This window comes from Camellia sinensis, chromosome 10, assembly GCF_055761805.1.
Source record: "Camellia sinensis isolate YWXY chromosome 10, ASM5576180v1, whole genome shotgun sequence".
NCBI lineage: Eukaryota > Viridiplantae > Streptophyta > Magnoliopsida > Ericales > Theaceae > Camellia > Camellia sinensis.
The window spans coordinates 49,358,462-49,383,347 of NC_138970.1; the positions used below are offsets into that span (position 1 = coordinate 49,358,462).

Consider the following 24,886-nt stretch of genomic DNA (forward strand, 5'->3'; position numbering starts at 1 on the left):
ATCTTTAATATTTTAATTATTTTTAATTAAATAAATTCGTTTTTTTTAAATTAAATAAATAAATAAATAAATAAAATATCAATAAAATTTGTTTTAAATCATTACTGTATAACAAATCATTATTTTTTTTACATGCAAAACTTTATTGTGTTTGTTTATTTACACAATTAAACATTAAACATACTAATGGTTAAATTTTGTTTAAAGATATTTAAACATACTAATATTGATAAAAAAATTTGACTGGTACAGATTATTTTTATTTAAACAAATAAAAATTTATTGTTGAAATTAAACATACTAATTAACTGTATTATGCAACATACAATGCACTATCACATATATGAAACACCATTGACACACACAAGTGGGACAAGTACATAGTGTGGATTTAAATTTTATATCCTTATTGTATAGTTAAAATCACACGCTATCATGTACTGTTATAGAAAAACATCAATTTTCCTATCTCTAGTAAACTTTGTGTACTAGAGTAGCTACAAATTATATTTATTTCTATCTCTTCTAAAATTTTATTTAATGGAACTTACAAAAGTTCATAATGCTTGTGAGATAATTAGAATTTATCCAAATTCTAAGAAACAACATTATGAAACATAATGTCTCTGGACTGTAACTTTTCATGTCAGATGTGAATAAATGGTTAATGATACCTAATCATTCAAGTACATAAACTTCACTTGGTGTGTATCTATTCAAAGAATCGTAGTATTACATCTGTGCATGCTTTTCTTTATTTTTATTTATATAAAAAACTAGTGCTTGTGATATGTAAATGACAAAATACACCATACGAAAAATGCAGCAGGTTGAAACTTGGTACAGACCGCTCAGCAAGTTGAAACTTCATTCTAGTTTTTATTTGAGCAACTTTTTGACCTTAATGTAAGTGAAAGCAACCTCAACTTTAAGATTTAGGTCCTTATGATTTCAATTTAGTCATGAAAGTAAAGGTAGTACTTTGGATGAAATCTCATCCTCGTTCGTTCGTCTAACAAACTTCGCCAATCCAAAGTCTGCAACCTATAAAAAACATTGGATCAATTTAGCAAATCCAAAGAACTGTTTTTGTTCATCTTAGGTAGTAAAACAAATAAAATCTTAAGTTTTCATTATTTTCCTTGTTCTATGCTAGCAGATGCATTGGGATAAAGGATTAAATGAGATAATTACAATGAAAAAATAGAAACTTTTATGCAAATTAGTTCCAAGTGTTCCTGTTTATGTAGTACAAATTCAAGAATAAGTAAACTAATCTCCAAGATGTAAGCAACATATATACTAAAATGAGTTGTGATGAATACCTTTGCTCTGAGCGTTTCATCGAGTAAGATGTTACTTGTCTTTATGTCATGGTGTACGTACCGTGCTTTAGTGTGATCGTGAATATATTCAATACACTTCGCAGCATCTAGCGCGATCTGTGTTCTTGTAGTCCAGGAAAGTGGCTGATGGCCTGTTTCAATAATTTGATGAGAATGAATTGACTATTTATTTCTCGATTTCAGTTTAACTCTACAGAGGCATTTAGCAATTGGACTAATTGATACAATGTGAAAATTTAAGCCAAGTGTAGAGTAATGGATAGAGTATCATAATGAATTGGGTTAGATTTCGGATTAAGCCAAGTAAACCAAATTTAGATTCGGATTATGGTAAAACCAGTTTGAATTCAATCTGTTGAGAGGCCTATGCTAAATAAATACCTTTGAGTAATAGATCATGAAGGTGATCACTGACAGATCCATTTTGATTGTACTCATAAACCAAGTAGAGGTGGTCATCTCCACTGGCATACCCCAACAACTCCGCCTATAAATACATATAGGCTTGATTGGTAAAAAATGTTTGAACTTTGTTAAATCACATTAAATTTCATTTTGCAGATATGAAAATGTTACTTACCACATTAATGTGATGTATCTTGCACAAGACCTTGAGCTCTGCAAAGAACTCCTTGGACTTGTTAGATCTCATCTTCTTAATCTGCAAAGAACTCCTTGGATGATTTAATTCCATATAGGTATGGCTACTATCTATCTATTGGCCGTGATGGCTATTGTAGGTTTAATGCTAGTGGGTTTGTATGGTGGGATGTGTGGGTTTAGAGAGGAACTAGAGAAAAGAAAATAAGAGTTTAGGAAGGAGACTAGTAGAGTTTAGGAAGGAACTAGAGTTTCAAAGAAAGGATGATTTATTATCCCTACGTTTTTTATATTGCTGCTATATTTTGTTTTAATCTATGGACCAAAAATGTGTTTTAATTTCATTATCCCAATTTGTTCATCTATAATGTGAAACCAATGTTTATAGACCAAGACATTTATTATTAACATTTTAACATTATATTTTTTTTTTCATATGTTTGACAGATTGGCAATGGATGAAATATAGTTTGGGGAGCATCAAAGGATTACATTTTGAATTTTTGGATATATTTTGTCATAGATTTTTGTTATGAATTTGCAAGCTTGGAAGGTTTTTTGGAATTACATGTTTGAAGTTTTTTTCATATGTTTGACAAATTGGCAATGGATGAAATATAGTTCGGGGAGCATCAAAGGATTACATTTTGAATTTTTGGATATATTTTGTCATGAGGTTTTGTTATGAATTTGCAAGCTTAGAAGGTTTTTGGGTATTACATGTTTGAAGTTTGGGATTGTAAGAGATTTGTACTTAAATTGGATGTTTTGGATTTGATATGTTGTTTATATTTAATATGGTACTACTTTTGAATTAAGTTTATATTTTGGATGCTTTGCACAAGTGTGTTAATTTGAATTATATTTTGCTTATGTTTATAGGTTTATGAATTATGTATTGAACAGGGAAATTGTTAAAAAAAATTATAAATAATGAATTTTTGGTGACAGGTTTTTTTAGTTGTAAATTTACTTTTGGTGACATTTTATTTATGTTGTTGAAAGTATGTGTCCATAATTTTTTTAGCGACCCAAAACTTGATTGGTCGCCAAAAGTTTTAACATTCAACAACCAATTCTTTTAGTCACTGAAAGATATTTTTAGCGACGCATTTATATGTCGCTGAAACTTAATATGTCATCAGCTGAAGGCTACTTTTAGTGACTAAATGTTAATTTATGGCGACAAAATTTTAGTCTTTTGGTGACGGAAATATTTGGTCGCCAATTTATTTATAAAGGCAACCAAAATTGATTTGGTCGCCGAAGCATTTAGTGACAGGGCTTCAGCGACCAATTTTGTTCATGTCGCGGATACTTTCAACAACCAAAATTATACTTTTGGTGACTAAAAAAAAAGTCGCTAAAAGTGTTTTTTTTTTGTAGTGACTTGAGAGAAGCCAAATCCCTAAAAAATTACACCTTAGCAAAAGAAATATATTTTTAGAAATTAACACAATTAAAATATTAGGGACAAAATAAATAATTTAGTATCAAAATTTTAATTAATCTTTTTTTTTTTTTTTTGGGTTAAGGTATAATTGTTTATTCTAAAAATATCTGACTATGAATATAACATCTGTTATATAAACCACTTTAATATATATTTAATATTTTGAGATGAAAGGAACACAATTTAAAATTTAAGGACTAAAACACCACAAACCACATATACCATAGGTTAAAAGTGTGATTAATTTTCTTCATCCTCTGGCTAAAAAAATGAACGAAAAGACAATATTTCTTTTAAAGACCTAAATTCCTTAGTTTTAATCATTAATGATAACACAAATTCCTTCCAATTCTTATAAGTAGAGTTTATTGAAGTTTCCCATCTAACAAACCCAATAAAAGTAGTTAAATTATGAAGAAAACTTGACTTTTTATTTAAAAAAAAATATAAACAAATTATAATGCCTAATAAAGAGGAGCAATTATAAGTTGCCACTCACGGCACTTACCTGACAATGCTACAAAGTAATCAGAGCCCTTCGTTCATGCAAGATCCTACACACATGAATTGGTATAAATGAAACCACTCAAAAAATCTATATTACATTGTTACGGGTGACACCAAATAATTTTTTTCTACAGAAACCTACTAACTATGAGAAATTATTCAGGAGCATTGGAGCACTATTTAAACTTGTTGTAAAAGTATTGAATAATTTTGTATTATAAATAATTTCTCCACTAACTATAGATTCAAAACTTCATACAATATGGGGATCAGATTTTCTTCCCAATCTAAAAATAAATAAATAAATAAAAAAATTACAACATGGGTTTCAATAAATTTTTACATCGTCATCAACTCATGGCCCCCTTTCTTAAAAAATAAAAAAATAAAAATTCACACCCCATCTTGATTAGCAAATGTACAAGTGCATTAATATACTTGTACACAATGTTTTGAAACTCAGACGGGTGAGTGAAGCGGAAAAGGAATCGGGGTGAAAAGGTCACCAGCTCAACCAGTGGCAGAACCAAGAAATTAAATCAGAGAGGGTACTTATTAATTATAACATTGAAAATTTTTACAAAATATTTCATATAAATTTTTACGATTGGCTTCAAGAAAGATATATATGTAAGAATTTATTCTTAATTAGGCTGTCATTGACTATGTTTTGTTTGGTTTCTGAAACACGGGTTGAACGTGATTCAAATAGATTGATTGGTATGAGTCCAAAATTATTATTGTGATCCATAAAGTTTGGGTCATGGTCCGTCTTAGTGTATATATTATTTTATATGTGAATATGTGATATGGAGGTGTAAGACCTGTTTTAAGTTATTTGGGTTCCTTAATGGGATGGCCCAGTAATTGTTTTATTTAGGCCCAGTCCCCTCTCCTATCCTTATTAGGGTTTACATATATCTATATATATGTAGATCAAAGGGTTATCAGCCCCATTGAAAAACAACGTGAAGATTAGGAGAATGAGGGGAAGAGCTGGTGCTAAGGTTTTCCGATTGTGAATACCATTATCTGTCAAAGAAGCAAAATTCAAGACAATAACGGAATCAAACGGTATGTATCTAAGTTTATATTTTAGTAGTTAATTATATTCATAGTGTTTTGATTTCTAGTATATAGATCCTATAATCTTACATGTGGTATCAGAGCAAGTTTATACTGGAATCAAAATCATGATAGATTATTTCAATAATTTTTTTTTTAAGAATAAGAAATAAAAATAAATAAATAAATAAAAACGTGAGTGTTGATTTGAAATTGTTCCGTGAATATTGCTTCGGAATACATCTTGTTCATTGTTGAGATTTATTGCTTTGAATATTGATTTGTAGCATATTTGATAACATACTGGCTCAAAGATTATAATATATTAAAATAATAAATAGTGATATTTTTAATGGGAAAATATTTATTTTAAAATTGTCCCAGTTAGAGAACTTTTAAATCAATATGGGTGATACTATCAAAGTGGTTAATCTATTGAGATTTATAAGTTTTTTAATAAAGATTCTGGGAAGCTCTTCTAATATTATATCACTCAATTACCTACCCAAAGGGGGTTAATTGAGTGTATTAATTTTAGAGGTAGTGTGAGCCGCTAGTAAGGGAAATTTTATTGTTTTTGAAAGAATTTATCTACCCAAAGGAGATAATTTCTTGATAAATCATTCTTGCTAGTTGACTTGTTTATAGGTGTTAGAATGTGTCTTATATATTTAGCCCAAAGGTATTTACATGATGATACATTCTGAAACATCTAACAATATTGTTAAAGTTTATTTGCAGCCCATTGTTGTGAGATTATAATTATTGTCCATGTATAATTAATTAAGATTATATTGAAGTTTAAAGATGTTGATTGTATTCTATATATTCAACCCAAAGGTGTTTATATAGTGATACATTCTGGCACATCTGAGAATATTGCTAAAGTTTATTCGCAGCATATTCTTGTGAGATTATACTAATTGCCTATGTATAATTGAAAGTTACAGTTGTGAGCATGCTTTATATATATTCAGTTTAAGAGTGGTACATTTTAAATATTTGAGAATATTAATTGTGATTATGAAATTATTATTGTCCATATATAATTGAATGATATTATATTGAATTGAAAGCAATGAAAGGAGATATTGTTATGAAAATCAAATTTACTCCATTAAAGCTTTGATTATGAATCGGTTAAAAGATATTGAGTTAGCTTTAAGACTGACTGATTTAGATATTGACATACTCGAGAATGAGTCTTCATCACCATTTATATTAAGACCTCAATATAGTGTGAAAGATTGAAATTATATTCAATGTTAATTATTTAAGAAAGTAGAGTTTTAAATATTCACTAGGTGATTCTTATAAGAAAATCTAAATTATACTCTACAATGCTCTATATAATGCATTCGACTTTTACAAATCGTTATCTCTCTTCAGTGTTTTATGTTTTCCTTTTCAGAATATTCCGCAAATCTCCTTATATATTATTAACTCAAGTAAGAAAAATTCTTTAGAATTTTTTGTGAGCTATGACGCTCTTCCCACCTTCAGAATCTCCTTATTTGTTTTTTAAACTGCTTAAAAAAATGCTTGTGTTAATCAAAATTTTATTTTCTGGTCAAGTTATTTAAGTTAGAGTCTAGTAGTGATCTTATTTTAAAGAATGTTATTTTTATATCATCCATGAGATAAAATTCAATTTTAATGTCAACAAAATAAGCATTGTTATTATTTTTAATTTTGGTAATAAATAAAATAATAATAATAATTGAAATAGGTTTTACTTTGACTTAATAATTATCATAAAGTGTGTGGGAGAAATTATTCTATTAATTTTATAAATGAGTATTGATGTTATGCATTTGTCTATCTCATTTATGTTGAAAAACATATTGGTGAAGATTTTAAAATTATTAATTGAAGATGAATATTATAGTGAACATGATAATTTTGGTTAATGTAGTAACCTCTTATTAATTTTTACAAAATTGTGGAATCAATTTAAATATATCATGGTTGTAACTTCGAAAGAAAGTTGAATACTTGAGCGCCATAATTGGACTCCAATAAAATGATGAGGTGTATGTTAACATGTTTAAATTATAGAAGTTTTTGTGATAAAATACTATGTATACTTGTGTATACTTTACATATGGTACTAAGTTAAAAATATTTTTAAAACACTTTTGAATTGCAAACTAATATAAAATTTAGTTAGAATAACTTTTGAGTTTGGGATTGTACAAAAGTAAAAAATTTATGATATATTTTTGAAATCAAAATGGGACCTATAGCTATTTGTTGTTACTTTGTAAGTTGCCAATGGTTCTATTATCTTGGTTCTGACATAAGAATCTTTTAAGCTTTTAAAATGTGAAGTTATTAAATTGGTGAATAGTTTAAATATATAAATCTTCTTGTATACTTGTGCCTATTATAATAAATTGGTCTGTTCATTCTCACATAGAGAAAGTGAGAGTGCAAGTAGAATCTGAAGTGTCTATTCAGTCAATTGATAAAAGTTGAACATGCATAACACGTGCAACCTTCTAGACATTCTCATACAATTAAAAGATCCTTGCGATTATATTATTTTTCTAAATGAGCAATATCAAGAGATTGAAGAGATGATTGTTACGTATGATGAAGATATTGGCGATTTGTAATATGGTAAATGAATTGGTACAAATTATTAATTAGATATGAGATCATGTTATACTTTTTTAAAAGGTTTGAAATCTAATGAGTTTTTTTTTTTAAAGATAAATAAATAAATACAATGTTATTGTAAGAGGTTGTGATTTGAAAAGAGCATTGTTCTTACCAATGTCATAAATATAGGTTTATAATGATTGTAGTGGTATTGTGACATTTTTATCTTTTGCTTCGCCAAACAAAATAAATTTGATTTGTAAGTTAAACAGATTTATTTATGGTTTTAAACAAATTTCTGAGCAATGATATTTAAAGGTTTACCAAATATTATTACTTGGCTTTATGGATAATACTGCTAATTTATGCATATATCTCAAGGTCAGTGGGAGTAATTTATTTTTCTTGATCCTTTATAGCGATAGAATTTTACTTACTAATAATAATTTTGAACTAATACTTGATGTGAAGATATTGTTGTTAATAAATTTTTGATATAAAATATATTGACAAAGTATTTTATGTGTTTGGCATTAAGATACTTGAAAAATAATTTAGAGGATTATTTGTCTCATCTCAAAGAGCATACCTAGACCACATTTTTCCTGAATTTAATATGCGGAATTGAAAGTTTTACTTTGCTCTTCTTAATGATCGAGATTAATTAAGTAACATTCAGTATTCATAAAATGATTTTGAGAAAAAAATTCATGAGGAATGTCTTGTATGCTAGTGTTGTGAGAGTTTAATGAATTATGAAATTTGGATTAAACTTGGTGCATATGTAATTAGTTTGTTAGACAATTATTATTTTAATTTAAGCCTTGACCATTGGGTTGGAACATATAAAGTGTTATGATATTTATAGAGAATTAAAGATTATACAATTGGCTATAAAAGAATTAATCATGTTAATATTATTGGTTGTATAATATCGACTTTGGAAGTTGCTCAGATGATATATAGTGTCTGGTTACATTTTTTATGTTTGCATGAGATCAATTTTTCACTATACAAACATGTTTTAGAGTTCGACTTGAGTTATGTAATTAAAGAATTTTATTTCAGAGCTTTGAATTGTTAATTTCATCTCCAAACCTATAAAGATGTATTATGATATATGGTTTTAATTTTCTCTATGAAGAATAACAAAAACTCTGATGGCGTTAAATACATAAATTTAAAGTACTTCAGAATTAGAGAGTTGTTAAAGATGATATTCTTTATGACCACATGTTATAGTGTAACGCCCTCAAAAAAATAACATTAAACCCATCAGATAATACAAGCATTTACATATAAACTAACCGCATTCCTTTAATTCATTAGAATTCCAAGACATAAGTATTACATGTTAACCTCATAACAAAATGCCCTACGGGCTTACAGCTTTCCAAGTTAACACTTGGTTACAACAAAGAGTTCTAACTCGTTTACACATTAAGCCCTTGGCTTGAAATTACATATAATACATCAAAAGTAAAACGACAAAACTATGCCCGCCACTAGCCTCCCAGCTATGTCCTTGGAGGTGGCATGCTTCCTGTACCTGAAAATGATATTCCCATATAGGGTGAGCCACAGCCCAGTAGAAATACACTAAACCAACCATGGACAATGACTAAAACATTAGCAATTGATAGTTGGTCAACACTGATTCAATCACATAAATTACATATTTATGTCAACGACTTACAAGTCCCAATTACTTTTCATTTTCCCTTTTTCAACAGATAAGCATGCTAGCTCTATCATCATTTCCACAGATATGTATAAAAACTATATCTCACATTCAGATAAGCATAAAAGCTATATCCACATTCTCAACAGATATGTATATCAACAATATCCACAGATAAGCATACAAGCTGTATCCACACTCTACAACAGATATGTATATCAACAATATCCACAGATAAGCATACAAGCTGTATCCACACTTCACTTCACAAAGATAAGCATATGAGCTCTATCTTCACTTCTCTAGACAAGCATATGAGCTCTGTCTACGGAGTACATCCCCTATCTCCTCCAAATACCTATCCGGTTTAGAGGTCCATCCCCTATCTTCCCCTAAACCGCGGAGTACATCCCCTATCTCCTCCTCTACACACAACGTATATAAACACATTGGTTCTATATACAATCACACAATACAAACAATTAATGTATTCTAGCAACTGTCAAGTTTCATAACACATTCCATTGATTAGTTTCAGTTTGCCTAATCAACATACATTGTCTACAACAATCTCGACTATCCCCCACCGATAGCCCCAAGCAGTTATTTCTAAAACAGAAAATAAATGCACAAATGGATATTCAATCAACATTTCATTTCCTCATTTCTCACCAATTAATTATCCCAATTAATTAAACAATGTAATTAGGTCATTTTCCATAATTACCATTTCAACCCTTAGGTCCCATTTTCATCAATGATTCAACAATCATTCCATTTTTCTATGCCAAACATGCATCTAGGTTTATTATGAATAAAACCCCAACTTTTGTAAAATTACACAAAAGCCCCAAACTTTCACAAAATTACCAAACCAAGCCCAACATCTCAAAATACCAAAATTTAAAGACAAAACCCATAGAGAGGAGTAGGTTATCCCTACCTCAAATTCGGAGCTCCAAGGGAGAAGAAGACAAAACTCAACGTGCTCCAAAACCCGAGATTTACAGATTAAAATGAAGCCTTCGACGATCAACAACTTTTTTGTAAAGGCCAAAGGTGAGTAAATCACTCCTACTAGATCAAAACCTAGAGAGAAGGTAGAGTCTAGAGTGAGAGGCTCAACAATGGTGATTTTGGAAAAGTAAGAGAGAGAAGAGAAAGCAAAAAGTGATTTGAAAAGTCACAAATTTCGGGACTTAAACCCAGTCTTCCGCTCGAGCTTAAAACACCTCGCTCGAGCGGCCACTCACAGACTTCCGCTCGAGCGGCCAACCTCCCGCTCGAGCGCAGAATGCACTCGCCCAGCACTTTTGCAGAACCAGGCCTCCGCTCGAGCTCCCAACCCTACGCTCGAGCTCACAACACTGCACAACAAGATACTGGAAGGATGTAATCTACGCTCGAGCGCCAACACCTCCGCTCGAGCGTACAGGCCAAAAATCTGGGCAACTAGTTTTGGTTTCTAAACTCAACCAACCTGTAACAAACCCGCTCAACACATCCTATAACTCAAATACAAAGTAAGAAAGGATGTAAACAAGATAATAAACAACTACCAACATCCACGGACACATGTCCGGATCACTATACAACAAGGGTAAACCCGGGATCGCTATAACCTCCCCCCCTTAAAGAATTTCGTCCCCGAAATTAAGCACAAGTTTTCAAAACAAGTTTTTCTCCCTTTTAATCAATGTTACACTTGAACATTCAACAATTCGACCCATTACCGGTCATCCCATCCCTTTAACAAGAGACATATCACAATATGTAAACAACATATGTATTTTCAACATGCATCAACATTATGCACTATCCTTCCAATTTCAACAATATATTTAACACATATAATGTCACTTTCAACTTCCATATGAGGCAAGTTCCAAAACATACTTCCAATAACCAAAACATTTTCAATGTTTCACAACTTAAGACATATATCCAAGCTCTTAAGTTCCATAAAATGTAAAATTTAAATATAAAATTACATATCAACAAACAAGTCCGGATATTTCTCTCGGACTTCCAACTCACGTTCCCAAGTGGCTTCCTCCACTCCGTGATGTTTCCACAAGACTTTCACCAAAGGAATGGTCTTGCCACGCAGGACCTGATCCCGCCTATCCAAGACCCGAACCGGTCTCTCCTCATACGAGGTATCCTCATCTACCTCTAAATTAGTCCAATCCAACACATGTGATGGATCTGGTTCATACTTCCGAAGCATACTCACATGAAACACATCATGCACTCCGGACAACTGCGGCGGTAAGGCTAACCGATAAGCAACCTCACCAATCCTCTCAAGGATCTCAAAAGGACCAATAAACCGAGGGGATAACTTCCCACTCTTCCCAAACCTCATCAGGCCTCGCCTAGGTGATATCTTCAGAAAGACATGATCACCTACCTCAAACGCCAAAGGCCTCCTCCTACGGTCGGCATAACTCTTTTGTCGACTCTGGGCTGTAACAAGCCTCTTACGGATAAGCTCAACTTTCTCCGTCGTCTCCCTAACCAACTCCGGACCCAACAAAGGTGCATCACCCACCTCGGCCCAACAAACTGGAGACCTACACGGTCGGCCATACAAGGCCTCAAACGGTGCCATACCGATGCTAGACTGAAAACTGTTGTTGTAGGCAAACTCTACCAATGGCAAGTGCCTCTCCCACGTCCCACTGAAGTCCAGGACACAACCCCGAAGCATATCCTCGAGGATCTGAATAGTACGCTCGGACTGCCCGTCAGTCTGAGGATGATAAGCCGTACTAAAGGTCAACTTAGTGCCCAAGGCACTCTGCAAACTCTGCCACAACCTGGCAGTAAAACGAGGATCTCTATCTGAGACGATCGTCACTGGGACCCCGTGCAATCTCACTACGTCCCGAATATACAAGTCGGCAAGATGATCTACCGAATCTCTCACGCGCATAGGAATAAAGTGCGCCGACTTAGTCAACCGGTCTACAACCACCCAAATAGCATCACTACCCCGCTGAGTCCTCGGAAGACCTACAACGAAGTCCATAGTGACATGCTCCCACTTCCACTCGGCAATAGGCAAGGGTTGCAACAAACCCGCTGGCCTCTGATGCTCGGCCTTCACTTGCTGGCAAGTAAGGCATTTCGATACGAAGACAGCCACATCTCTTTTCATACCCCGCCACCAAAACTGGCGACCCAAATCCTGATACATCTTAGTACCTCCCGGATGCACCGCAAGGCGCGAATGGTGAAACTCTCGGAGTACTTCCTCTCGGCAAGATTCCGGTACAAACAAACGGTCTCGGTATCTCACACTCAGGTCGGGATACACCGTCAAACCCTTCTCAACTTTCCCACTGGAGATCTTCTCTCGGAGGGATTCTACCTCAAGGTCACCTCTCTGTGCCTCTAACACTCTAGTCACAAGTGTAGGCTGCACAACGACAGAAAACAAGGCCGCAGCCTCAACAGATTCGCCCAGTAGCAAATCAAACTCGCCAAGTGCTCCCAACATCACCCATTCCCTGATGGCTATACAAGCTACATCACTAATGGTCTTCCTACTAAGGGCATCGGCCACAACATTGGCCTTTCCCGGATGATAATGTAATTCAAAATCATAATCCTCGATGAACTCCATCCATCTCCTCTGCCTCAAATTCAAGTCTCTCTGTGTAAACAGATACTTCAAACTCTTATGATCCGAGAATACCTCGAACCTCTCACCATAAAGGTAGTGCCTCCAGATTTTCAAGGCAAAGATCACAGCTACTAACTCTAGGTCGTGTGTGGGGTAATTCTTCTCGTGTATTTTCAACTGGCGTGAGCCATAAGCTACCACTTTCCCCTCTTGCATCAACACACAACCCAAACCCTCTCGTGAGGCATCACAATAAACCGCATAACCCAACCCTCTCTCCGGAATAATCAACACCGGAGCGGTGGTCAATCTAATTTTCAACTCTTGGAACGACTTTTCACAAGTCTCACTCCACACAAACTTGACTCCCTTCCGAGTCAGTCTAGTCAACGGTGACGCTAACCTGGAGAAATCTTTCACAAACCGACGGTAATACCCAGCCAATCCCAGAAAACTGCGGATCTCAAACACACTCTTAGGCTGTGCCCAATCTTGCACTGCCTCAACCTTGGATGTATCAACAGACACCCCTTCCCCGGATACCACGTGGCCTAAGAATTTGACTTCCCCCAGCCAGAACTCACACTTCCCAAACTTGGCATACAGTCTATGGGCTCTAAGTAACTCAAGCACCACTCTCAAGTGTGCCTCGTGCTCCTCCTCAGAAGACGAATAGATAAGGATATCGTCCACGAAAACAACCACAAATCGGTCTAAGAACTCCCGGAAAATCCGGTTCATCAAGTCCATAAAGACTGCCGGTGCATTGGTAAGCCCGAATGGCATCACCAGAAACTCATAATGGCCATACCGCGTACGGAATGCCGTCTTAGGAATATCTTCCTCCCTGACCCTCAACTGATGGTAACCCGATCTCAAGTCTATCTTAGAGAAACAACGGGAACCCTTCAACTGGTCAAACAAATCATCTATACGGGGCATAGGATACTTATTCTTAACCGTAGCCCGATTCAACTTCCGATAATCTATACACAATCTCAAGGCACCATCTTTCTTTTTAACAAAGAGGGTCGGCGCTCCCCACGGTGAAACACTAGGGCGAACAAAGCCCTTATCGAGCAACTCCTGGAGCTGAACTTTCAACTCAACCAACTCTGCTGGAGCAAAACGGTAAGGTGCCATAGAAATCGGCGCCGTACCAGGCACTAAATCAATAGAGAACTCTATCTCTCGGTGAGGTGGCAAACTAACAAGATCTTCGGGAAAGACATCCGAATACTCACAAACCACCCTCGGTAACACAACCTGGGTCTCACCACTCTCACCACTCTCAAAGCTGGCAAGTAGACTATTAAGCTCACTTCGCCCTCGCGAGTCACACCCCGGTGGCAAAACACTACCAACCCGGTCTCCCAAGAAATGGAACCACTCCCCGCTCAAGGTACATAATGTAACCCTCTGGCGGTAGCAATCAATAACAGCCCGGTATGACGATAACCAGTCCATACCCAAAATAACATCAAAACCCTTCATGGGCATGACAACAAACGGAAAAGGAAGCCTATAGTCGGCGACCTCTATATCACATCCTCTAACACCCTGTTTCAGAATCAACTCACCACCCAAAGGCGATACCACACAAATAGGAGATGCTAACTGTGCTAACTCCAATTCCAAAACAGATGCAAATGCAGCAGATACAAAAGAATGAGATGAACCCGTGTCTATCAACACATTAGCAACTGAGTTGCAAAACAGAAAAGTACCTCTCACTACTGATGGAGCCGGTACTAAATCCTGCGCGGTAACAGCATACACGCGCCCCGTAGGCCCCTGGTCTACCTGCTCACCTCTCGGAGCAAAAGACTGCTGCACAGACTGGGATGACGAAGCTCCCGGATTGGCCCTCGAGGCCTGCACAGACTGAGCTGGCTGAAAACCCTGCGTCTGCCTAGAACCAGACGCTCCCGAAGTGGCACTCAGCTGTGGGCAAAACCTCTTCATGTGCCCAGGTTGTCCACACTGATAACAAATCAAGAGCTGCCCCCTGCCCAAACTCTGACTCGGCGGTCTAGCTGAAGAAAAAGCAGCTTTCTGACCCCCACCCTTCTGCGGGCAAACAGAAACCTTGTGACCCAGCTGGCCACACTTGTAACAAGTGAATTCTCCCTGACTGCCTCTCCCCGAGCCTACACTGGGCACTGGAAAGGTCGATCTAGAGACTGCACCCTGAGACTGCTGAGGGTTAGAACCCCTCTGCCTCCTGCCATCACTCTGACTATCCTGGCTCCTCTTGGAGCCTCTCTGACCCTCATCCTCCTCCTGCATCATAAGCTCCATATGAGCTGCAGCATCCACTAGGTGTCTATACTCTCGAATATAAGACCCACCAACTCTCAACTTGAGGCCCCGCCTCAACTTTCGCTCAAACTCATAGCAACGGCGTTCCTCAGACGCCACCAGTTCAGGTGCAAACCTAGACAGACTGGTAAAAGTAGCCTCAAACTCGGCCACTGACAAGCCCTGCTGATTAAGCCGGCTAAACTGATCCCTCAGCTTCTCCCTAGCTACTGCAGACAAAAACCTCTCCTGAAAAGCATTTATGAACGCCTCCCAAGTACCACCAACACGAGCTTTCTCGTACTTCCACCATTGACCAGCATCTCCCTTCAGTTGAAAGGATGCCAAGGTCACTTTCAGTGCTCCGTCCTCGATGCCAAGCATCTCAAACGTCTTCGTTGTCTGTTCGAGCCATTCATCTGCCTTAAGCGGCTCTTTAGGATCCCCGATAAACTCATCCGGATTACACCGAAAGAACTCCCTCTTCAAGAAGGAAGGCCCTGTCTCAGCTGCCTGATTCCCAGCTCTAAGAATACCTAAAGCTCCTGCTATCTCTCTGGCCAAGGCACCCATAGCCTGCTGACCCACTGGCTCGGCCACATTGGCCTGCCCAACTCCCTCCTGCACTGCCGGAATCTCACCCGGTAATGGTACTTCCTGCCTCGCAGGTCTACCACGCCTAGCACCTCTTCCTCGTCCTGACATCCTAATAAAGGCAACACAGAACGTTAGCACATTCATAAATGTGCCGAAACTAAACACTCACGTCCTAGTGCATGGACAACTGTAATTCACTCCACATAAGCACATAAACACATAAGCACTTACGAACTTCATTTCCGGATAATGATAGTCCCGAGACGTTACTAGAGTTCCGGTTAGAAACAGCATTGATCAAGTGCTTTTCCAACAAGACTCCCAGAAACTCAAGGATCCAATCAACATCCTAGAAATTAAATCCCATACCCACATAGTCACATACGCATGTTATCAAATAAGCACATAGCATATGGTACTACATCTAAGTCTCTGTCAAGCGAGACAAACCCATTGTGATCCTAATCACTTCCCACGTACCCAAAGTATTCGAGCCCGGTACGCTCTGATACCAAGTTGTAACGCCCTCAAAAAAATAACATTAAACCCATCAGATAATACAAGCATTTACATATAAACTAACCGCATTCCTTTAATTCATTAGAATTCCAAGACATAAGTATTACATGTTAACCTCATAACAAAATGCCCTACGGGCTTACAGCTTTCCAAGTTAACACTTGGTTACAACAAAGAGTTCTAACTCGTTTACACATTAAGCCCTTGGCTTGAAATTACATATAATACATCAAAAGTAAAACGACAAAACTATGCCCGCCACTAGCCTCCCAGCTATGTCCTTGGAGGTGGCATGCTTCCTGTACCTGAAAATGATATTCCCATATAGGGTGAGCCACAGCCCAGTAGAAATACACTAAACCAACCATGGACAATGACTAAAACATTAGCAATTGATAGTTGGTCAACACTGATTCAATCACATAAATTACATATTTATGTCAACGACTTACAAGTCCCAATTACTTTTCATTTTCCCTTTTTCAACAGATAAGCATGCTAGCTCTATCATCATTTCCACAGATATGTATAAAAACTATATCTCACATTCAGATAAGCATAAAAGCTATATCCACATTCTCAACAGATATGTATATCAACAATATCCACAGATAAGCATACAAGCTGTATCCACACTCTACAACAGATATGTATATCAACAATATCCACAGATAAGCATACAAGCTGTATCCACACTTCACTTCACAAAGATAAGCATATGAGCTCTATCTTCACTTCTCTAGACAAGCATATGAGCTCTGTCTACGGAGTACATCCCCTATCTCCTCCAAATACCTATCCGGTTTAGAGGTCCATCCCCTATCTTCCCCTAAACCGCGGAGTACATCCCCTATCTCCTCCTCTACACACAACGTATATAAACACATTGGTTCTATATACAATCACACAATACAAACAATTAATGTATTCTAGCAACTGTCAAGTTTCATAACACATTCCATTGATTAGTTTCAGTTTGCCTAATCAACATACATTGTCTACAACAATCTCGACTATCCCCCACCGATAGCCCCAAGCAGTTATTTCTAAAACAGAAAATAAATGCACAAATGGATATTCAATCAACATTTCATTTCCTCATTTCTCACCAATTAATTATCCTAATTAATTAAACAATGTAATTAGGTCATTTTCCATAATTACCATTTCAACCCTTAGGTCCCATTTTCATCAATGATTCAACAATCATTCCATTTTTCTATGCCAAACATGCATCTAGGTTTATTATGAATAAAACCCCAACTTTTGTAAAATTACACAAAAGCCCCAAACTTTCACAAAATTACCAAACCAAGCCCAACATCTCAAAATACCAAAATTTAAAGACAAAACCCATAGAGAGGAGTAGGTTATCCCTACCTCAAATTCGGAGCTCCAAGGGAGAAGAAGACAAAACTCAACGTGCTCCAAAACCCGAGATTTACAGATTAAAATGAAGCCCTCGACGATCAACAACTTTTTTGTAAAGGCCAAAGGTGAGTAAATCACTCCTACTAGATCAAAACCTAGAGAGAAGGTAGAGTCTAGAGTGAGAGGCTCAACAATGGTGATTTTGGAAAAGTAAGAGAGAGAAGAGAAAGCAAAAAGTGATTTGAAAAGTCACAAATTTCGGGACTTAAACCCAGTCTTCCGCTCGAGCTTAAAACACCCCGCTCGAGCGGCCACTCACAGACTTCCGCTCGAGCGGCCAACCTCCCGCTCGAGCGCAGAATGCACTCGCCCAGCACTTTTGCAGAACCAGGCCTCCGCTCGAGCTCCCAACCCTACGCTCGAGCTCACAACACTGCACAACAAGATACTGGAAGGATGTAATCTACGCTCGAGCGCCAACACCTCCGCTCGAGCGTACAGGCCAAAAATCTGGGCAACTAGTTTTGGTTTCTAAACTCAACCAACCTGTAACAAACCCGCTCAACACATCCTATAACTCAAATACAAAGTAAGAAAGGATGTAAACAAGATAATAAACAACTACCAACATCCACGGACACATGTCCGGATCACTATACAACAAGGGTAAACCCGGGATCGCTATAACCTCCCCCCCTTAAAGAATTTCGTCCCCGAAATTAAGCACAAGTTTTCAAAACAAGTTTTTCTCCCTTTTAATCAATGTTACACTTGAACATTCAACAATTCGACCCATTACCGGTCATCCCATCCCTTTAACAAGAGACATATCACAATATGTAAACAACATATGTATTTTCAACATGCATCAACATTATGCACTATCCTTCCAATTTCAACAATATATTTAACACATATAATGTCACTTTCAACTTCCATATGAGGCAAGTTCCAAAACATACTTCCAATAACCAAAACATTTTCAATGTTTCACAACTTAAGACATATATCCAAGCTCTTAAGTTCCATAAAATGTAAAATTTAAATATAAAATTACATATCAACAAACAAGTCCGGATATTTCTCTCGGACTTCCAACTCACGTTCCCAAGTGGCTTCCTCCACTCCGTGATGTTTCCACAAGACTTTCACCAAAGGAATGGTCTTGCCACGCAGGACCTGATCCCGCCTATCCAAGACCCGAACCGGTCTCTCCTCATACGAGGTATCCTCATCTACCTCTAAATTAGTCCAATCCAACACATGTGATGGATCTGGTTCATACTTCCGAAGCATACTCACATGAAACACATCATGCACTCCGGACAACTGCGGCGGTAAGGCTAACCGATAAGCAACCTCACCAATCCTCTCAAGGATCTCAAAAGGACCAATAAACCGAGGGGATAACTTCCCACTCTTCCCAAACCTCATCAGGCCTCGCCTAGGTGATATCTTCAGAAAGACATGATCACCTACCTCAAACGCCAAAGGCCTCCTCCTACGGTCGGCATAACTCTTTTGTCGACTCTGGGCTGTAACAAGCCTCTTACGGATAAGCTCAACTTTCTCCGTCGTCTCCCTAACCAACTCCGGACCCAACAAAGGTGCATCACCCACCTCGGCCCAACAAACTGGAGACCTACACGGTCGGCCATACAAGGCCTCAAACGGTGCCATACCGATGCTAGACTGAAAACTGTTGTTGTAGGCAAACTCTACCAATGGCAAGTGCCTCTCCCACGTCCCACTGAAGTCCAGGACACAACCCCGAAGCATATCCTCGAGGATCTGAATAGTACGCTCGGACTGCCCGTCAGTCTGAGGATGATAAGCCGTACTAAAGGTCAACTTAGTGCCCAAGGCACTCTGCAAACTCTGCCACAACCTGGCAGTAAAACGAGGATCTCTATCTGAGACGATCGTCACTGGGACCCCGTGCAATCTCACTACGTCCCGAATATACAAGTCGGCAAGATGATCTACCGAATCTCTCACGCGCATAGGAATAAAGTGCGCCGACTTAGTCAACCGGTCTACAACCACCCAAATAGCATCACTACCCCGCTGAGTCCTCGGAAGACCTACAACGAAGTCCATAGTGACATGCTCCCACTTCCACTCGGCAATAGGCAAGGGTTGCAACAAACCCGCTGGCCTCTGATGCTCGGCCTTCACTTGCTGGCAAGTAAGGCATTTCGATACGAAGACAGCCACATCTCTTTTCATACCCCGCCACCAAAACTGGCGACCCAAATCCTGATACATCTTAGTACCTCCCGGATGCACCGCAAGGCGCGAATGGTGAAACTCTCGGAGTACTTCCTCTCGGCAAGATTCCGGTACAAACAAACGGTCTCGGTATCTCACACTCAGGTCGGGATACACCGTCAAACCCTTCTCAACTTTCCCACTGGAGATCTTCTCTCGGAGGGATTCTACCTCAAGGTCACCTCTCTGTGCCTCTAACACTCTAGTCACAAGTGTAGGCTGCACAACGACAGAAAACAAGGCCGCAGCCTCAACAGATTCGCCCAGTAGCAAATCAAACTCGCCAAGTGCTCCCAACATCACCCATTCCCTGATGGCTATACAAGCTACATCACTAATGGTCTTCCTACTAAGGGCATCGGCCACAACATTGGCCTTTCCCGGATGATAATGTAATTCAAAATCATAATCCTCGATGAACTCCATCCATCTCCTCTGCCTCAAATTCAAGTCTCTCTGTGTAAACAGATACTTCAAACTCTTATGATCCGAGAATACCTCGAACCTCTCACCATAAAGGTAGTGCCTCCAGATTTTCAAGGCAAAGATCACAGCTACTAACTCTAGGTCGTGTGTGGGGTAATTCTTCTCGTGTATTTTCAACTGGCGTGAGCCATAAGCTACCACTTTCCCCTCTTGCATCAACACACAACCCAAACCCTCTCGTGAGGCATCACAATAAACCGCATAACCCAACCCTCTCTCCGGAATAATCAACACCGGAGCGGTGGTCAATCTAATTTTCAACTCTTGGAACGACTTTTCACAAGTCTCACTCCACACAAACTTGACTCCCTTCCGAGTCAGTCTAGTCAACGGTGACGCTAACCTGGAGAAATCTTTCACAAACCGACGGTAATACCCAGCCAATCCCAGAAAACTGCGGATCTCAAACACACTCTTAGGCTGTGCCCAATCTTGCACTGCCTCAACCTTGGATGTATCAACAGACACCCCTTCCCCGGATACCACGTGGCCTAAGAATTTGACTTCCCCCAGCCAGAACTCACACTTCCCAAACTTGGCATACAGTCTATGGGCTCTAAGTAACTCAAGCACCACTCTCAAGTGTGCCTCGTGCTCCTCCTCAGAAGACGAATAGATAAGGATATCGTCCACGAAAACAACCACAAATCGGTCTAAGAACTCCCGGAAAATCCGGTTCATCAAGTCCATAAAGACTGCCGGTGCATTGGTAAGCCCGAATGGCATCACCAGAAACTCATAATGGCCATACCGCGTACGGAATGCCGTCTTAGGAATATCTTCCTCCCTGACCCTCAACTGATGGTAACCCGATCTCAAGTCTATCTTAGAGAAACAACGGGAACCCTTCAACTGGTCAAACAAATCATCTATACGGGGCATAGGATACTTATTCTTAACCGTAGCCCGATTCAACTTCCGATAATCTATACACAATCTCAAGGCACCATCTTTCTTTTTAACAAAGAGGGTCGGCGCTCCCCACGGTGAAACACTAGGGCGAACAAAGCCCTTATCGAGCAACTCCTGGAGCTGAACTTTCAACTCAACCAACTCTGCTGGAGCAAAACGGTAAGGTGCCATAGAAATCGGCGCCGTACCAGGCACTAAATCAATAGAGAACTCTATCTCTCGGTGAGGTGGCAAACTAACAAGATCTTCGGGAAAGACATCCGAATACTCACAAACCACCCTCGGTAACACAACCTGGGTCTCACCACTCTCACCACTCTCAAAGCTGGCAAGTAGACTATTAAGCTCACTTCGCCCTCGCGAGTCACACCCCGGTGGCAAAACACTACCAACCCGGTCTCCCAAGAAATGGAACCACTCCCCGCTCAAGGTACATAATGTAACCCTCTGGCGGTAGCAATCAATAACAGCCCGGTATGACGATAACCAGTCCATACCCAAAATAACATCAAAACCCTTCATGGGCATGACAACAAACGGAAAAGGAAGCCTATAGTCGGCGACCTCTATATCACATCCTCTAACACCCTGTTTCAGAATCAACTCACCACCCAAAGGCGATACCACACAAATAGGAGATGCTAACTGTGCTAACTCCAATTCCAAAACAGATGCAAATGCAGCAGATACAAAAGAATGAGATGAACCCGTGTCTATCAACACATTAGCAACTGAGTTGCAAAACAGAAAAGTACCTCTCACTACTGATGGAGCCGGTACTAAATCCTGCGCGGTAACAGCATACACGCGCCCCGTAGGCCCCTGGTCTACCTGCTCACCTCTCGGAGCAAAAGACTGCTGCACAGACTGGGATGACGAAGCTCCCGGATTGGCCCTCGAGGCCTGCACAGACTGAGCTGGCTGAAAACCCTGCGTCTGCCTAGAACCAGACGCTCCCGAAGTGGCACTCAGCTGTGGGCAAAACCTCTTCATGTGCCCAGGTTGTCCACACTGATAACAAATCAAGAGCTGCCCCCTGCCCAAACTCTGACTCGGCGGTCTAGCTGAAGAAAAAGCAGCTTTCTGACCCCCACCCTTCTGCGGGCAAACAGAAACCTTGTGACCCAGCTGGCCACACTTGTAACAAGTGAATTCTCCCTGACTGCCTCTCCCCGAGCCTACACTGGGCACTGGAAAGGTCGATCTAGAGACTGCACCCTGAGACTGCTGAGGGTTAGAACCCCTCTGCCTCCTGCCATCACTCTGACTATCCTGGCTCCTCTTGGAGCCTCTCTGACCCTCATCCTCCTCCTGCATCATAAGCTCCATATGAGCTGCAGCATCCACTAGGTGTCTATACTCTCGAATATAAGACCCACCAACTCTCAACTTGAGGCCCCGCCTCAACTTTCGCTCAAACTCATAGCAACGGCGTTCCTCAGACGCCACCAGTTCAGGTGCAAACCTAGACAGACTGGTAAAAGTAGCCTCAAACTCGGCCACTGACAAGCCCTGCTGATTAAGCCGGCTAAACTGATCCCTCAGCTTCTCCCTAGCTACTGCAGACAAAAACCTCTCCTGAAAAGCATTTATGAACGCCTCCCAAGTACCACCAACACGAGCTTTCTCGTACTTCCACCATTGACCAGCATCTCCCTTCAGTTGAAAGGATGCCAAGGTCACTTTCAGTGCTCCGTCCTCGATGCCAAGCATCTCAAACGTCTTCGTTGTCTGTTCGAGCCATTCATCTGCCTTAAGCGGCTCTTTAGGATCCCCGATAAACTCATCCGGATTACACCGAAAGAACTCCCTCTTCAAGAAGGAAGGCCCTGTCTCAGCTGCCTGATTCCCAGCTCTAAGAATACCTAAAGCTCCTGCTATCTCTCTGGCCAAGGCACCCATAGCCTGCTGACCCACTGGCTCGGCCACATTGGCCTGCCCAACTCCCTCCTGCACTGCCGGAATCTCACCCGGTAATGGTACTTCCTGCCTCGCAGGTCTACCACGCCTAGCACCTCTTCCTCGTCCTGACATCCTAATAAAGGCAACACAGAACGTTAGCACATTCATAAATGTGCCGAAACTAAACACTCACGTCCTAGTGCATGGACAACTGTAATTCACTCCACATAAGCACATAAACACATAAGCACTTACGAACTTCATTTCCGGATAATGATAGTCCCGAGACGTTACTAGAGTTCCGGTTAGAAACAGCATTGATCAAGTGCTTTTCCAACAAGACTCCCAGAAACTCAAGGATCCAATCAACATCCTAGAAATTAAATCCCATACCCACATAGTCACATACGCATGTTATCAAATAAGCACATAGCATATGGTACTACATCTAAGTCTCTGTCAAGCGAGACAAACCCATTGTGATCCTAATCACTTCCCACGTACCCAAAGTATTCGAGCCCGGTACGCTCTGATACCAAGTTGTAACGCCCTCAAAAAAATAACATTAAACCCATCAGATAATACAAGCATTTACATATAAACTAACCGCATTCCTTTAATTCATTAGAATTCCAAGACATAAGTATTACATGTTAACCTCATAACAAAATGCCCTACGGGCTTACAGCTTTCCAAGTTAACACTTGGTTACAACAAAGAGTTCTAACTCGTTTACACATTAAGCCCTTGGCTTGAAATTACATATAATACATCAAAAGTAAAACGACAAAACTATGCCCGCCACTAGCCTCCCAGCTATGTCCTTGGAGGTGGCATGCTTCCTGTACCTGAAAATGATATTCCCATATAGGGTGAGCCACAGCCCAGTAGAAATACACTAAACCAACCATGGACAATGACTAAAACATTAGCAATTGATAGTTGGTCAACACTGATTCAATCACATAAATTACATATTTATGTCAACGACTTACAAGTCCCAATTACTTTTCATTTTCCCTTTTTCAACAGATAAGCATGCTAGCTCTATCATCATTTCCACAGATATGTATAAAAACTATATCTCACATTCAGATAAGCATAAAAGCTATATCCACATTCTCAACAGATATGTATATCAACAATATCCACAGATAAGCATACAAGCTGTATCCACACTCTACAACAGATATGTATATCAACAATATCCACAGATAAGCATACAAGCTGTATCCACACTTCACTTCACAAAGATAAGCATATGAGCTCTATCTTCACTTCTCTAGACAAGCATATGAGCTCTGTCTACGGAGTACATCCCCTATCTCCTCCAAATACCTATCCGGTTTAGAGGTCCATCCCCTATCTTCCCCTAAACCGCGGAGTACATCCCCTATCTCCTCCTCTACACACAACGTATATAAACACATTGGTTCTATATACAATCACACAATACAAACAATTAATGTATTCTAGCAACTGTCAAGTTTCATAACACATTCCATTGATTAGTTTCAGTTTGCCTAATCAACATACATTGTCTACAACAATCTCGACTATCCCCCACCGATAGCCCCAAGCAGTTATTTCTAAAACAGAAAATAAATGCACAAATGGATATTCAATCAACATTTCATTTC

At 39.0% G+C, this 24,886-nt stretch overlaps 1 protein-coding gene across 1 annotated transcript; it reads right to left on the reverse strand.

Annotated features, from left to right (window-relative positions):
• Positions 1–960: 960 nt before the first annotated feature.
• Positions 961–2,040, reverse strand: LOC145800371 (lysM domain receptor-like kinase 3). Its single transcript, XM_082890032.1, has 4 exons — positions 1,927–2,040; positions 1,728–1,833; positions 1,326–1,477; positions 961–1,044 (listed from the first exon to the last, which is right to left on the reverse strand). The coding sequence occupies exons 1-4, from the start codon at positions 2,038–2,040 to the stop codon at positions 961–963; spliced, it is 456 nt and encodes a 151-aa protein (XP_082746158.1).
• Between the last annotated feature and the right edge of the window lie 22,846 nt (positions 2,041–24,886).